General features: G+C 58.5%; 1 protein-coding gene across 2 annotated transcripts in view; it reads right to left on the minus strand.

Moving 5' to 3' along the window:
• The window catches only part of NCS1 (neuronal calcium sensor 1), a 45,184-nt gene that overhangs the window by 9,325 nt on the left and 18,707 nt on the right, over positions 1-17,152 (minus strand). For both annotated transcript variants that reach the window (XM_053919699.2, XM_053919697.2), the window contains exons 2-6: positions 13,283-13,307; positions 5,580-5,718; positions 4,149-4,227; positions 2,567-2,655; positions 2,133-2,210 (exon numbers count right to left, since the gene is read on the minus strand). In XM_053919699.2, coding sequence (XP_053775674.1) covers positions 2,133-2,210; positions 2,567-2,655; positions 4,149-4,227; positions 5,580-5,718; positions 13,283-13,307 — 410 coding nt within the window. The remainder of the gene's footprint in view (positions 1-2,132; positions 2,211-2,566; positions 2,656-4,148; positions 4,228-5,579; positions 5,719-13,282; positions 13,308-17,152) is intronic.

Raw genomic sequence — 17,152 nt, forward strand, 5'->3', positions numbered from 1 at the left:
TGCCAAGGGGCATTAGTGGGTCTCCTGGGGGAGGGGGTGGTCTGGGCCAGAATCTCTTCCCTTGGGGCATCTCTCCAGGAGACCCGTGAGAGCAGAGAAAGGGCCTTGGAGACCACCCACCCCACCCTGGGGGAAGCATGCCGAGGGGTCCCCCAGCACAGAGGGTCATGCTCTCGGCTCGCCCTCGGCGTGCCCATGTATGCTGGGTGCACCTGCTGATCTCCTGGGATCCTCATGTCCGCCCCAAGAAGGGGTGCTGCTCTGACCCCCATTTCACTGATGAGTCGCCTACCCAGGGTCCCATGGCTAGCAACCAGGGAAGCCAGAGTGAACAGCCAATCTGGTTGCAGGGTGGGCTTGGTTTCCCAAAGTAAGGGAAGCATGAATCGGGAGATTTAAGGCGCGTGGGGCCTTGACATTAAACCACATTGAGCCCTGGCTGGTGTGGCTCACCAAAGGGAGCGCCAGCCTGCTGACCAAAAGGTGGCAGGTTCGATTCCCAGTCAGGGCACATGCCTGGGTTGTGGCCCAGGTTCCCAAGAGGCAACTGATCAATGTTCCTCTCACACGCTGACGTTTCTTTCCCTCTCTATCTCTCTTCCTTCTCCTTGCTCCAAAAAGTAAATAAATAAAATCTTCAAAAAATAAAATACAATAAGTCACATGGAACCACCTGTGGAAAAGTGGGTATTCCTGGCTCCACACTCTGGGCACAACTTCCGAAGGCTACCAAGAGACCAGCGCAGGCTGGCCCTCAGGGCCGTGCGCCCCTCTGACACGGGCTGCTGTCCCCCCTTTGGTGAAGGAAGGACGGGCCTCGGGCCGAGCTGTCAGGGCCCGGCCCCAGCCAGCACGCAGCTGTGACAACTGAAATAAGCCCCGTGTCACTGTAGTTTCTTCTTTTACTTAAGGCCGGCCATGCTGGGTTTCCTTACCACCCTGATATCAGAGTCCCGTTTTAAAAAATGAACTAAAAAAACCCCCAAGTTTGATAGAAAGGATTTCTTAACCTGGGGCCTGTGCATGGAATTCAGCAGGTCTGTGACCTCAGACCTCAGGGAAAAAATGAGGTTGTTCTTTCCACTTGCCTCTAACTGAAATCAGCTTGTCCTTCCCTGAAGAACCTGGGGGATGGTCCTCAGCAGGACCGGCATTACCCGGGACCTTGTCAACCGTGGAGACCACGGGCACTTTCGTAACACATTGCGGGTGCTGCCCGCATCACGTATGAGTAACCCGCTCCAAAAACACGGGCTGGCCAGACCCCACGCTCCAGCTTACCTTCATTTCTTTGCAGATAGTTAAAACTTTTTTACTTACTGATTTTAGAGAGAGACAGGAAGGGAGAGAGAGAGAGACATCGATTTGCTGCTCCATTTATTGACGCACTCACTGGCTGGCTCTCGTATGCACCCTGACCGGGGAGGGAACCTTCAATCTTGGCGTATGGGGAGGGTGTGCTAACCTACTGCGCCACCTGGCCAGCGCTACAGCTTCTTACTTCATGTGTTCATAAAGAGGCGCCTATAGTACTATGTCACAGATTCTTTATAAAAAGTATGTTGACAGCTGTATTCCAAAATAATTGGCTTCCTTTGCGATCCTATGTATTTATTTCATGCACTTCAAACCATTCTTCTGAGAAGTCCGTAGGCTTCTCCAGAATGCCAAAGGGGCCCGTGGCAAAAAATAAAAGTGGCTGGTGTGGCTCAGGGGATTGAGCGCCGGCCTGTGAACCAAAAGGTCGCCAGTTCAATTCCCGGTCACGGCACAAGCCTGGGTTGCGGGCCAGGTCCCCAGTGGCAGGGGAATCATGTGAGAGGCAGCCAACTGATGTTTCTCTCCCTCTCTTCCCCTCTCACTGAAAATAAATAAATACAATGTTTATTAAAAAGCGGGGAGGAATCTTAGTTGATAAAAGAAAAAGTGATGGGCGAACTTACTTAAAACCGGATGTTTGGTGGGGCTGACTGCTGACCAGACCAACGAGCATCTCACCAGGTCGTGCCTGAGTGAGCCAGGCCCACAGGTGGTCAGTGGCCCCTGTGGGGACGGGTCCCCACTCGCTGTGTGCTGGGATGCACGGCCTGGCCCCCAACCCCACATCAGGCCCAGCTTCCACACGGGCTCACCTTGTCCATCATGGCGAAGATCCGGTCCACCCTCTTCTCAGGGGTGTTCTCCTCCTCTGGGAGCTCCACGGTGTTCCCCTGCCGGGACAGATGCAGTGGGGGCTGGGCTTTGGGGTTGGGCCACATATTTGCCCCCCCAGACCTGGGCTGCTTCCAGACGAGGACGGTCCCTCCCTCTCCCTCCCAGCGCCACCACCATCTCTGCCGTCTGCTCTGGAACGTCCCACCCACACATGCAGCCCCACTATCATCAGCCTCCACCTTCCTCCCAAGAAGGAGATGAGCAGAGTTACCCTGGGCAGTGACCCTCGCCCGGCCAACTCTTGCCCAGGCGGGAGAGCAGCTGCACTGGGTGGTTCCTCCAGGCCAAGACGAGTCACCAAGCGGCCGCCCCCAGCCCGCCGCCCGGCCGCCCTGGGGTCCAGCCCTCTCACCACCATCTGGTAAATGGCATCCACAATGTCCAGCATCTCATTCCTGGTGATGTAGCCGTCGTTGTCCAAGTCATAGAGCTTGAAGGCCCCTGCGGTCAACCAGCCAGAGCAGAGTCACCTTGGGCCCAGGGCAGCGGGGCCACTACCCGCCTGCTGCCCTTTGCACCTCAACACGCCGCCGGGACCCACAGCCCATCACTCATCCGGCCAACGCATGTTTACATTGGGACAGACAGGGACACACACACACACACACACCCCTTCTACTAGGACTATGAGAAAAGATACTAAGAGCAAAAAGGAGAGGGCGCCCTGGCCACTGAGGCTCTGTGGGTTGGCACATCACCCCCTAAACTGAAAGGTCACGGGTTTGATTTCTGGTCGGGGCACATGCTTGGGTTGCGGGTTTGGTCCCTGCGTGACGCACATACTAAGGGTAACCTATCAATGTTTCTCTCTCACATCGATGTTTCTCTCCCTCCCTCCCCCTTGCTCTAAAATCAATGGGCATGTCCTCAGGTGAGAATTAAAAAATAATAATAATAGAATTTTTAAAATTAAAAGTTAAACGAAGGAGGGCCTCAGAGGCTGGAGCTGTGAGGGAGGATTTGGCCCTGGGCATCCTGGTGCCACGCCCCCCCCGCCCCCCACATCTCATGCCCCAGCCTCTCCCCTGCCAGTTACATGGTGTCCCCAGGGCCAACCTAGAGAATAAAACACGCCTGGGGAACAGGGGAGCTTTCGCATGAATAGAATCCTCTTTTATTCAAAGAAGAAGGAGAGGAAGAGGAAGAGAAAGGAGGAGGAGGAGGAGGGGATAAAGAAACCGCAGGGTTTTCTCGCCACTGACACCACGCAGGGCGCACATCCAGCTGAGCAGCAAGCTCTGGCCCAGCTGTTCTCATCTGGTCTCCAGCTTCCCTCCCCCGTCGCTCCATCCCAGCGTGGGCTGCGTGCCCTGCCCTCTGCACCCTTCTCTCTCCCTCCTCCTATGGGCCTCGTCCATGAGGCCCCCCTGCCTGGAGCCCTCCTCCCCACCACCAGCTCCCTCCCCACCCCACTTGGTTCTCACCCACTGCAGGATCAGCTCTTGTCAACTCTCACCTCCCTCTTCCTGTCTCGGTTTTATGGGATTTAAAAAACTCACGTCCCCGTGCCAGACTGACAGCCATGGGAGCAGGTGCCCGTCTGTGTGACCCCCAGACCCCTGGCCTCCCACCCAGAACGGACACGGGGCCGTTTGGTCGGAATCTGCTGGGTGAACGAGCGAGTAAGAGAGCAAACGAGGTCGGTCCTTAGAACAACGGCCTCCCGAGTGGGCCCAGCACTGGACCTGGGTCTTCAGCCCCGTGTCTGCACCTGCCTGGGTGTCCCCTAGGTCCCTGCTCCACCTGTCCACCCAACCTAAGTAAGCCACATTCCTGCCGCAGGCCACCTGCAGGAACCGTCCTCTGACCTGAAAAGGCAGAACACCCGGGGCACTCTCTCAGCCCCGGACAGATGGCCTGGCCCAGCTCTCCGGCCTCCCCCTGGCCTGGGACCGCCCGGCGGCTGCCCGATAGGGCCCGGGGAAGCGACTTACACCGCAGCTTCTCATCCAGCGTCCCCCTTGAGGTCACCGACAGCGCCTGGATGAACTCAGAGAACTCGATCCGCCCATCCTGGCAGGAGAGAGGGGGGCGGGTGGCCTCCGTCAGCCGGGCCACCTGGTCAGGCTGGACCCTGGCAGGTGGTGGCAGCAGCAGCAGGGACCAGATTCCCTGGCAGAGAGACATCCACGCACAGAGGGCGGGGTGAAGGAATGAGGCACAGAACCAGGAAGGGGGGAGGGCGTAGGATTAGAAATGGGACAGGCAGGGCAGGAGGGACAGGGAGCAGGGCTCACACTACAGGGTGAGCCCAAAGTTACATCTCATGGAGAGCCAGGGGGCCACCAACACAGGCACCGTCTCTGGGCCAGAGCCACCTGGGAGTCCCCTGTCCCCCGTCCCCCGTCCCCCGTCCCCCTGGTCTAGAACCGCAGGCTTGGAGGCTCTGGATGGTTTATAGATGGTTTAATCCTACCTATTTGTTTCACAAGTGAGGCAACTGAGGCCCAGAGAGGGCACAGCTCTCCCCAGGGCCAGGCAGTGGGACTGTGGACCCGGAGTCACTGGGGAGAAAGCCAGGGCACGACGGCAGAAGCAACCAAGCGCCCAAGGGCAGGCAGTGTGGGGCCAAGGCACAGCGGGTCCGCCCTGAGCACACAGGTGCCGGGAAAACAATGGCGTGGGGCCGAGTCCAGAGGACTGTGGACGCCTCAGAAGTGGACGTGCCAATGGCCGGTGTGGTCATGGCCAGGAGGGGACACCACATCACAGGCAAGCTTTGAAAACATGGTGCTCGGTGAAGGACACCAGGCCCAAAACACCCCATACTGTCCGACTCTCGGGACCTCAGTGTTCTCTTCTGCCAAATGGGGGTATTAAAATGCCGTAGCCCCCGGGTTGTAAGTCCTCACTCAACACAATCCACACAAAGGGCTCGCACGCTGTAAACGCTCCGCTAATGTCTGTTCTGGTTATAAATCCCGTTACTGACCCTGGAGGCATCTGTATCTGGTGCTAGTAAGAAAAACTCAAGGTATACACACGTGTGCCTATGTGTACGTGTGCAAGCGCACATGGTATAGGTGTGCACACACATACTCCACATGGGGGGGTGTGAGTTTGCATGTCGTCTACATGCAAATGCATTTGTGTGCTCTGCAGCACACGAGTGTTCGTGTGTGTGCATTTGCACGGTGGCGGGTGGGTGTGTTTGTGAGTGTGCATGCATGTTCCTGCAGTGCACGTGTGCATGTGCTTGTGTCTCTGTGTGTGCAGCTGCGTGTGCACGCTGCGTGCCCCTCCTCCCGGAGGGAACATCGGCAGGAAGGAGTGGGTGTGCAGACGCTGCGGGAGCCGCGGGAGTGAGCAGGCTGACGCAGGAGCGGGGCGCTCCGCCAGCCCAGGCCCCCTCCGCCCCTGCTCACCTTGTTTTCGTCAAAGACGTTGAAAACAAACGTGGCGAATTTGGTGGGGTCTCCAAACGGGAAGAACTGCTTGTAGATCTTCTGGAAGCCCGCTGCATCGAGCTGCCCGCTGGGGCAGTCCTTGATGAAGCCTTTGTACCTGAGGCAGCAGAGCAGGCGAGGGAGGGTAAAAGAGTCGCCCCCGTCACCCACCTGCCAGGAACTCCTGCCACGTGCCCTGAAGGCTGCGGGTCCCTGTCCAAGGAGACGGTAACACGAGGGGCCCTGCACCCAGACCTGGATGTCACAGGCATGGGCTCATCCCACCTCTGCCTCTCACTAGCTGTGTGACCTGGGGCAGGTGACTGTGCCTCTCTGAGCCTCATTTGTAGAGTCACATGAAAATTAACCCAGAGAGTGTGCACAGGGCAGGTGGCCACTGAGCCCGTGCTCCACAGAGGGGGCTAAAACCAAACTCACAACAACGTCCCGAAGCCACACGCTTCCGCAGGGCAGTTCTGCCCGCCCCCCCTCCCCGTACTTTCTCCACTGAGCTCCTCCTGGCCCACAGAACCAGGTGGCTGCAGGTGCTGGCAGAGCTGGTGGACAGAGCCACCATATGGGGCCGGCAGCTGGCTCCTTCCACATACCTGCACCCTGATACACAGCCCCCCCAGCCTCTATTCCCGAGCATTGTCTGACAGTAGAGAAGCAGTGTGAGCTTGGAGGGAACCTGGTTTGTCCCAAGCGGACTTGTCCGCCGTGTATTCCCAGCACCGAGCACAGAGCCCCCCAGATCCCTGGTGGGCGGCCACATGGCTTTGCAGCCCGAAGCCCAGGTCTGCCGTGTGTGAGCTGTGCAACCTCGGGCAATGTCCTCACCCCTGAGCCTCAGTCTCCTCATCCATAAAGGGGGCCAGCCATCACAGCCCCCTGCTCAGACCAGGATGGCGCATGCGGCACACCTGGCATGAAGAACCATTGACAGAAGCATCTTTGGTTTTATGCACTTAAGGGACGCACATTCCTCTGAGGACGATCCTCTCGGGAGGCAGCCACAGCGATCGCCTCCCTGAGTGACCCTGTGCCGGCAACTTCGCAAACCTCAGTCCCGTGAGCCAGGGGCTCCGATGAAGCCCCCTGTAAGGACGAGGACACCGAGGCTCAGACAGGGTGGATATGAGTCTGTGCAGCCCAGACCGGAGCTGAGTGGGGAGCAAAGGTGAAGAGCCAGATGCTCAGAGACACCAGATGGCTGAAGACCTTCACACCTGTCCCACTGTCCTCTGCTGCCACCGAGACCCACGCGGAGGTTCCTCTCTCCCCTGTCACGTGCAAGGAGAAGGTTCTGGGAGCATTGTGCTTGAGGTGGTGCCGTGACTGGGGTCCAGAGCCTGAGGAAGATGTGGGGAAGCCACGGCTCCCCGACCTATTAGAGGGCAATCTAGGGGCCTGGGGTGGGCACTGGTCACACAAGGACCCAAAGGGGCATGCAGGGCACGGGAGGAGGGAGTGTCAGAATTGCAGCCCCGTTGCTTACACCTAAGCAACGGAGGTCAGATGTCTGGCTAACACATCAGCTGCTGCGTGGGGGTGAGGGAGAGGCTGGGAGGAGAGCAGAGCTGGATTGGGGTGGGGCATCCTTCCTGGGGCCCAGCTGGAGCAGGCACTCTGCTGTCCCGACTGCACCCAGGGGAAGTGTGAGGTCGTGACAGAGGCCAAGTCTGCCCACCAGTCCTCCGTGGGACCCCTTGAGGGGCCAGAGGCCCAGGAAGGCAGTGTCACCTCCAGAACCAGGGTCACAGACAGCCCCCACCCTGGTGACCACAGCCTCAGGCCAGCACCAGGCTACACCGTGGCACATGGTCCCTTGTGCAGCCACCTCCTCAGCCCTGCGCCGTGGGGTCAGCGATCCTGAGCCCCGCTTGAAGGCGCTGAGGCACCGTAGGCTCCAGGAAGGGACCAGCCCCCTCGTGTCCGTCACCTTCTTCCCAGCGCGTGTTCAGGGCTCGAGTCTGCACACCTGGGCCAGGCTGCAGAGCCGGGAGAAGGAGCGATTCGGGGACCGGACAGGTTCCTCGGCAGGAGGAGGGGGTGAGTCTGGCCCCAGGACTGGACGAGCCATTTGTGGAGCACAATCCACTGTCACCACAGGGCTCCGGAGGCCACGATAGGGGCCATCTTCTCCCACTCCCCACCCTCCCCAGCTCCTCACTTCTCCACCACAGACGTGTGTTACTGAGTGATTCTAAAAGATCATTTAAAACAATAAAGAGAAAACGAAAGGCTCCCAAAGGTGTCTCCCATCTCTCCTGGGAAGGGGAGCTTACCATCAGCGCTGGGAGCAGCTGTGGCAGGGCAGCAGGGTCCCTAGAGTGTTAGTGGGCGTGGGCAGGTGCAGGGAGGCGGCCCACGGGGAGGAGTCTTCAGGGAGGGCCTTCTGGTTATCCCTGCAGAGGCTGTCACTGCCACTGTGGGGCCCCAGACCCCTCCGGTGACATTATAGAGATCCCAGGAAGCCCACCCCATGGACAATGCCCATTAGGGGTGGCCCCAGCCTCTTCTTGCCAACCGCTCCCATGTTCCACACCCAGCCTCACTTTCTAGAACTTGCCATGCGACGGCCAGCCCCCAGACCTTTGTGTCTGCAGGTCGTCCTGCCTGCAGAACACACCTGCTCCTCTTAACCAGGCTCATCCCCTCAGCCACTGTGCCCAGCTTAGATGTCACTTCCTCCAGGAAGGCATCCCAGGCTGCCCAGGGACCACATGGCTCCTCCACTCCCACGCCCCTGGTATGTCCCCAGCAGAGTACACGCCATGCCTCTAGGCTGTGTCCCCCACCTGAATGGGAGCTCTGACTCGGCGGCACCCCAATGCCAGGATGGGGTCTGGTACGTAACGGGGGCTTAGCGAGTGTCCAGTGAGAGAGGCGAATGGGATGGACGGATGGACGGATGGACGGATGAATGCACAAATGGCCGGCCAGAGAACACGAGGGCCCAGGGGTGCTGCGTCTTCTTCCTGAGCTCCGGAGTCCCTGGCCAGGACGGAGAGCTCCCTGCGGATGGTTGAGACCCATGGATGTGCTCCCCACTCCATGGATTGAGGGGGAGTTGGGGGCCCAGAGAAGGAGACAGGCTGGCCCAAGGTCACAGAGCAAGTCAGCAGTGAAAGCAGGGCGCAGACCCCAGGTTCCTGCCTCCCAGGCTCACACATCACCTGCCCCTCTGGGAGCTGGGCCGCACCACCCCAGGGCCAACACGCAGGTGAAACGCCTGCTACCCCGACATTGCACAGCCCCACTGCTCATCACCAGAAGGTGGGGACACCCTGCCCCGCTGGAGCAGGGAGGGGGTGGTCTGAGCTCTCCCAGACACCCCAGTGCCCCTGAGCCCCAACATGCCCTGCAAGCCATCACAGCTCCGAGGCCAGCTTTCCGTGCCCTCGAGGCCCAATCTGAGGTGCGGCCCATCCCCCATCCGCTGGCTGAGTCAGGGCACCCCACACTGGGCACACACCCCGCTGTGGGCACCTGAGGGAGTTGCTGCCTCATAATGAATCCATGCCCAGAAATTTCTTCCCCAGCCGGGACCAGGCCTCAGGTTCCAACAGGCCCGGGCCTCCTCCCTCTGCCCCCGCCGGCCCCTCCCTCTCTCCCTCAGACCTGGTGCCGCCAGGAAACCTGCTCCTCTGCCTGGTGCCCAGGAGGCGCGGGCCTGTGCTCCCGTCCTAATCCTGTCCTGTCTCGTGTCCCTCAGTCCCTGCTGCCCCCAGCGCCCAGCACTGGCCTGGCACATAGCAGGTGGTCAGTAAAGATTCACTGAACAAACAAACAAATGAATGAACAAATGAATGACAGTGAATGAACAAATGAATGAACACTCACCAGGACACAAGGGTCTAATTCCAACCCATGTCTCATTCTCTAAGACCCTGGGGAAGCCCCAGTGCTGCCGGAGCCTCGGTTCCCCAAAGGCCCAGCCTGCTAGGAGTTTCCGGAACTCATGGCCCTGCCCCCACAGAACACTGTTCTCTGGGACCCAGCTTGTGCCAAGCCCGCCCTGCCCTGCACGCCCATCTCCCTCTGCACCGAGGGTCCCGCCTTGCAGCAGCTGCTCTCCACAGTGCGAGCCGTGCAAACTAAACAGACAGGCGAGTAAATAGGAAGCCGAACCCCAGCTGCAAGCAGCCAAATGCAGCTGGGCCTGCGGCACCGCAGCCTTGGGACCGTTGTATCATCTTTTCAAAAGCCTCCCTTCCCCTGGCAGTCCCCCCAGAGCTCCCTTGGGCCTTCTTTGTGGAGGAGGGTCCCACACACACCCAGGAGGATCGCGCTGCCTGCTTTCTCCTCTCCCCACCCCCAACCCCTGCCTTTTGCCTTTGTGGGGCTTCCCAGAGCAAGAGCCTGCCGGTCTGAGGCCCCACGGCCTGGGCTACAGAAAGGGGAGCGAGCTGGACCCCCTCCACACACACACACACAGAGCTGAGCTGTGTGCCCTGGGCAGGTGTCTCTGCCCCTCTGAGCCTCAGTTTCTTCATCTGTAAAATGGGGATGCCCCTAGACTTTCCTGGAAGCATTGGTCTAAGTATGGGCACAGTGCTCGGCCTACAGGGGGCGCCCATGGACGTGAAGGAGAGGCTTCATGGGCTGGGGCCTCGGAGGATGGTCCAGGTGGACAGCTGGCCCCGCTCAGGCAGCTGCAGGACTCCTCCTGCTCCACCCACTATTTCTGTGACAGTACTGCAGGGTCATTTGGTTACTCTAAAAGTAATAATAGCATTTACAGAAAAATTGGAAAAGAGAAAACATACGGGAAAAAACTACCCATCACCCACGTCACCACCACCCCGGCACACCCATGGCCTCAGCCTGGTTTCCCGCCATCCTCTCCCCCTGCAATCTCACCCTGGTGTTGTGTTACTATTTGTGCCCTGTGGTTTCCACCAGGACCCTGTCCTCTTCGTTCCCCAGGTGATGACGATGTTCAGAGTCACATTTAAGGGCCTGGGACCCGCCCTAATCAGCCCCCACGTGGTTCCTGATCTGCCACTGGGATGACTGGGGCCCAGGGTGGGAACCGTCATAGTCGAGAGCAAGGGGTCTGGCAGGTGGGGGCCCAGGCTGGCCTCGGACTCAACACCGGCCCCCCTTCTCCAAGCCCGCAGCCTCCTTTCCCTGCTGAACACAGACAACCGCACCAGCAGCCAGGAGCTGGGGTCACCGAGAGGAGGCTGTGTGATGCCCAGTGTGAGGTCTGGGGAGAGGCGAGTGCCCAGTGAACGCTGGCCCGAGTGGCACGCCGCTGTGACCTGGCCTGAGCTCTCCTGGGGGACCTGGGACCTGGCCAACACGGAGCCTGAGTCCTCGTCCCAGCTCTCCTCCTGTTTCCTGCGTGGCCCCAAGACAAGTCACAGGATCGCTTAAGAGCTGGGCTTGGTTCCTCTCCTTTTAACAGCTACTAAAAGTTGGCACAAAACAAGACGATCTTGTCTCATGGTGGGGAAACAGGGCCCAGGTGGTCAGTGCAGACCTCTCCGAGGAGGGGACACAGGAGTGGAGATGCTAAGATCTGGGGACAGAGGGAAGAGCAGAGGGAAGAGCAAGGCTGGAGGCTCTGCAGTAGGAACGAACTCAGCCTGGGTGAGGATACCGGTAAGCGGGGCAGAGGGCGCAGCTGCAGAACTAGGGAGCCCTGAGAACCGTCGAGCACATGAAGGGGCACTGGCTGGAGCCTCGCGAGAAAGGGTCCTCTGAAAATGGGCCAGCAATCGGGAGGCAGGGGCTGTTCCACTTGCCTCCTGTGCAAAGGACGAGGGGACAGTGGGCTGCATGGATCCGGCCTCGGACCCAACGGGCTCGTGGGACAGTCCCAGTGAACCTGTGAGGTTTAGGTCAAAAGGGGAAATAACAAAAGGGCCCCTTTTGCAGGCTAGTGGCAATCGCCCTGGCTGTCCAGGGCGCTGCAGGAGACTGACCCAGAGCGCTGTGTTCCGTGATCCATTACTCATGTCTGCACGGGCACAGGTGATGACAGCGGTGGTGTGAGCTTCATTGTTCAACCACCCCTGGTCCAGCGTCCCCCCTGGGATGTGGCCTTTCTGGAACACAATGGTGAGGTGGGCGGTGGGCTGACCCAGGGGGGACCAGAGGAAGGCATTGGTTCAGCTACCTCCTGGCCTCGAAGGCACCACCAAAATGAGCCAAAGGACACTTATTTGAGGTCCATGGAACATTTTGGCAAATAAAAGATCATTTTTCTGTAAGTTCTTGAGAGAGAGCTCTCCTAGGGCATGACTGGGTGTCACAGGCCCAGGGTCCCAGCTTTACTGCAGGGGCCTCAGCAGCTGCTCCCAGCAGGCCCACGTCCTCAGCCTCCCAGCTGGTCCCCAAACCCACCAGGCCTGCTCCCACCGCTGAGCCTCTGGGCCTCAATTTCCCCACCTGCATAATGGAGAGGGGACCCTCAGTCTCAGGGCCGCCCCAGGGCTGCACTGACGATGACATCAGTCTTACTCTCGCTGCTGTTTCTGCTTTAACCCCACCAACGGAGAGGTGACTGCCGGGCTCTGTTCCGAACGTTTCCTATCAGTCGGCTCACTTATTCCTCACAACATTCCATTAACGTCTGACGGTCTTTACCCTCCCTTTCCAGGTGGGGAAACTGAGGCGCTAAGAAGTTCGGTAACTTGTCCACGGTCACTCCGCCAGGATGCGGGAAGTCGGTACTCATGCCCAGCACCCCGACTCTGGGGCCCACCTGGCCACTTTGCCTCCTGCCTGTCTGGGGAGAGGCCCAGGTGTGAGCAGGGGAGAATGCAGGGGCTCAGGTGGGCCCCCCACCTCCGGGGACTCAGAGGCCTCACCTACGGTCACCTCGCCTCCACCTGCCGTGGAGGGACACGTCTCTGGGCCTCAGTTCCCCTTCTGAAGGGTGGACAGAAGACGGCTGGTGATGGCTATCCTCTCTTGGGCACTGCGTTGTGACCTGTGTGGGACATGTCTCCCCAACACGCCATCATTCCTATCATACATGTGGGGAAACTAAGGCCCTGGAGTTGGACCTCAGCGAGCTCACCTCCTTGCTCCCCTCACCGTGCCCCCAGCTCAGGTTCACCCTGGATGCTCCACCTTCCACAGTGACAGCCAACACGCCACTCTCCTGGCCCGGCCCAGGCAGGCATCACTAATCCATCCCGACCTCATCTATCCCTCACCGCCCTGCGCCAGGACTAAGTACAGCCTCAGTAACGGGGCACTCCAGACAGCTGCGGCGGAAGCCTGCTTGCCATCCTTGACCCAGTCCAATCGATCACATTATGGAGGGGACAGCTGAAGCCCAGAAAGGGGAAGAGACTTCTCAAGGCCACAGGACGATGTAGTGACAAAGCCAGACCTGGGACCTTATATCCTTATTTGTTGCTGGTCCAAACCTCCCCCTACCCTTTGGTGAGCAGAGCCTGAATTAACCCTTCAGGGCCTGGCGACCTTTACGGATGTCACATAAGGCAAGAAGATGTCACACTCAGCACCCACCCCCCCAGCTGATGTCGATCTGTGTCAGCCCTTCCTCGGACCAGAGGCTGCCAGGACTGGTTGGTGGATGAGCCGTTCTCAGAGGCCACCCCCCATGCCCCTGTCCTGGGCCGTGGGGCCGCTGTCCCACCAGCACAAAGCCCACACCCCCGACCCACACGGCATTATGGGGAAGGGCAGCTACTCACCACTGCTGGACTTCTTTCTCCGTAACTGCAAGAGAAACCAGAAAAGTGGCCTTTTAGTTCGGGGAGGTGTCCCAGGGGATGGGCAGACACTGGGGGCCCTCCCCCCCTGCCCCACAGCCTGCCTGCCCAAGTCAGGACACCAGGTGGCTCTGAACAGTCCTAGTCAGGAGCTCTGTGTCCGGACATCCCACAGGGGACAGCGCTGGCCCATCCCCTCCCCACACCCCCTGTGCTGCTGGCAGGACTGCCCCGCAGAGCCACCCACACATGGGGCCGGCTTCTCCCCGCCTGCCTGGGGTGGGCAGGCGGCACTGTCGTGCCCCAGGTGGACGTTTAATATACATTCTTCCCATCTCGCAGTCCCGGGCACAGCACAGGCAGAGAAGGAGCTGGCTTCCCTGGGCACTCGGTGGCCCTGCCTGCAGGTGAGGGGTCAGCAGAAAGGCTGAGCCCCCTCCTCAGCCCTGCAGCACCCAGCAAAACCCCCACCTCGGCCCATCTTTCAGACCCTCACAGTGGCCAGTTCCAAGTTCTTTCACAAGCAAGATGAGAACCGAGACGTGAACCAAAAGCTGGAATGAGCTAAAGTGGCCGAACCTCTAGCCAGGCCCAAATAGTCATCCTCTATTGAACCATGAAACGAACAAATGCTTTTTCCTGAAAAGTACTGAACCACTTCAAGTTGGAACCAAACCAATGTCCTCTCTCAAGTCACTGAATGAGAAGATCTAACCCTTCCCAAGGCCACACTCCCTTCCTGCGAGGGTAACCTCAGGAGAGCACCTCCAGCTCCTGTGCCTCAGTTTTCTCGTTTGTAAAGTGGAAATAAGAGTGACAGTCCCCGCCGCAGGAGCTGTCCTGAGAATTCAATTAAAGCAGGTGTGAAAGCTCCCGAATCCCAGCATGCAGCCTGGCACTTGCACGTGCTCCATACAGGCTTATGGAATGAATGCATGAATGAACGAATGAATGAATGAGTGCATGTATGAGTGAATGAAGGAATGTATAGACAAAGGAATGCATGAGCAAATGAATGAATGCATGAATGAACAAATGAATGAATAAGTGAATGTGTGAGTGAATGAAGGAATGTATAAATGAATAATGAAAGCACTAATGAACACATTAACAAATGAATACATGAACAAATGAATGAATGAATGTGTAAGTATATAAATGAATATATAAATGAACAAATGAGTGAATGAATGCATGAGTAAATGAATGAATGTTAAATGAACAAATGAATGTATGAATGAACAAATGAATACATGAATGAATGCATGCATGCATGAATGAACACATGAATGCGTGAGTGAAGGAATGTGTGAGTGAATGAATGCATGAGTGAATTAATGTATAAATGAACCAATGAATGAATGCATGAGTGAATGAATGAGTGCATGGACAAGCAAATGGACGGGAAGGCAGGTGTTAGGTGGAAGTCGGGTGAGTAAAGAAGCTGGAGCCCTTCCCAGGGAAGGGGAAAAGAGGCCCTGGGGCACGTCCCTGAACTGTTCTTGTCTGATCAGCCTTGAGGCCACTTTTCAAAAACCACTTAAAGCAAGCTTTTAACAGGTGCCAAGGGCCAAGAGCCCACCACAAGCCCAGAGCTATGCCAGGGCGCCCAGGGCCTATGTCCTTTGGCTCAGTGGCCCTGACAACGGCTCCGAGGGAGGACAGCATTACTCTGTCCTGGCTCCAAATGGGGAAACTGCGGCACAAAGGGGTCAGCCCATGAAGTGGTAGGGAGAGGGTCTGAACTCAGCCACCTGACCCACAGCCTGGAGTCCCCCTGCATCAGCACTCCCCTCCGGAAGCCCAATCAGAGACAGAGGAAGAGACCTGCCCACCAGCAGCCAAAAGGAGAGCATGAGGCCGTGACGGGGGTGCTGGCTACCTGGAACAGGCAGACCTGGGGTTAAAAAAATGCAATTTTCAAGAGTTTTGACAGAGAGCAGGGATTGGGAAGGGGGTCAGTTACATGGGCAGAGAGGGAAGGTGTCCCTGGTCTAATAGGGTTGAGCTGTTCGGGACCTGCTGCCTGCACCTGGCAGTGAAGGGCAGCAGGGCTGAGGGGCTGAGGGGCTGAGGCTCAGAGACTGAACCTGGAGACAGAGGAGATGCATCACAGCCCAGTCAGGGGCTCAGGGGCATGGACGCTGGATTGTGAACCCCCTGGGTTCAAATCCAGCTCCACAGCTTACGAGCTGTGTGTCCCTGGGCAAAGTGCGTCTCCCCTCTGAGCCTCAGTTTCCTCGTTGGTAGAATGGGCTTACTGCCAAGAGGCAAGTGCTTGGTGCTCTTGACCTGCACAAAAATCCCGTAGGTACAATCCTGTTTTCCCGATAAGGAGACTGAGGTTCAGATGGGTCAGCTAATTTGCTTGACATCGCCCCAGGTCACCCTGCCGGGAAATGGCAGGGCCAGGACCGAGCCTCCAGAGCTCAGCACGGATGCCCAATTAAGTGTCCCCACCCCTTAAGTCATTCAGTGATTTTCGGGACCTTGTGCGACCTTGGTGTCATGTGACATAAAGAGCAGGAGCTGGGTGATCAGAGCTCAGGTGGCAGGGCCACACAGGGCCAGAGAAGCCTTCCCAGGAATCTCCCAGCTCACAAGTCCTCCCCCTTCCCTGAACTGGGAAGAGACCCCCTGCAGACTTCCCCCCTCACCGGGCCTCTCAGCCTCCAGCCTCCCCAAGCCCCCAGGAAGCAGCAGGGTTGGCTGCCCCTCTCCCACTAGACCTTCCCCAACACAGAACACAGGGCAGATGGCAGGCGGCCAAGCTCCAAGGGATGGGACCTGGGGTGGGGGAGACAAGCCCCACCCGATGCTTTAGCCAGCTCATTAACCTTTCGGAAACAGACGAGTCTGTCAGCCGTCCTGGCACCAAGCCGGGGCCAGCAGCTTTCCCCCGCTCCCCTGCCTGGAGTCCGGGAGAGTCTCGGAAGGGGACAGAGGGTGGGCAGCAGGCAGCATCCTGAGGGCCTGGCCACCTGCCCCACCTCCACCGGGGTCAGACAGGCCTGCATCCAAGTCCTAGCCTCCCACTTGCCAGCTCCCATCCCAACCTGGAGCTGAACAGTGGCCCTCACTGTTCCTTCAGGTGAGGCAGTGAGCCATGGCGGCCACCTGGGGAAGGACCCAAGGCCACGGCCAGGAGGAGGCGCTGCAGGACCTCTGCATGGGTCAGCCCCACACGGAGACATTCATTCTCACCACCGGGTCCAGCTAGTCCCGCAGCACCTCCTGGATTCTTCCCTGCCCTTCCCCTGCAGTCTGAGGACTCACTGGGAAGCTTCTTTTCACTCACCTGCCTGATCTAGCTTCGGTCTAAGCAACAGCATCCATACAATCACCAGTGACATGCGCTGGTCATACCTTTCTAAACATCATAAAGATGAACTGTTAAAAGAGGACTGGCTTTGACCAAACCTGGCCTCCCCGTCGTAAAACGCCCTGACGTGTGCCCCCGGTTTGACGCGGTGGGAGGACGCTGTCCTCGGAGCTCTCCTGCCGAAACGATTTAACCTGAGTCTAATGTGAGGACGCAATCACAAAAACCCGGCTGCTCCACACACAGGTGGCCGGGGCCCTTCAGCAAGTCAGCGCCCTGAAAGGTAGAACAAGGCCCGGGGACTGTTCCGGAAAGAAACCAAAGAGGCGAGGCACCCAAAGCAGCTCGAAATGCCTGGAATGGGTCCAGGATCTGGAATTGCAACCAGCTGAAGGGGCCTTGTTGGGACAGCCGGTGGCGGGGGGCGGGGGCGGCGGTGAGACTCGCCGTGGGCCGGCGGTTTGACACCCTGATGGGACTCGCTGACGATTTTCTCGGGAGAGCTAACACTAGAGAAGCTGTGCGAGAAA

Source organism: Desmodus rotundus, chromosome 1 (assembly GCF_022682495.2).
Source record: "Desmodus rotundus isolate HL8 chromosome 1, HLdesRot8A.1, whole genome shotgun sequence".
NCBI classification, from domain to species: Eukaryota; Metazoa; Chordata; class Mammalia; order Chiroptera; family Phyllostomidae; genus Desmodus; species Desmodus rotundus.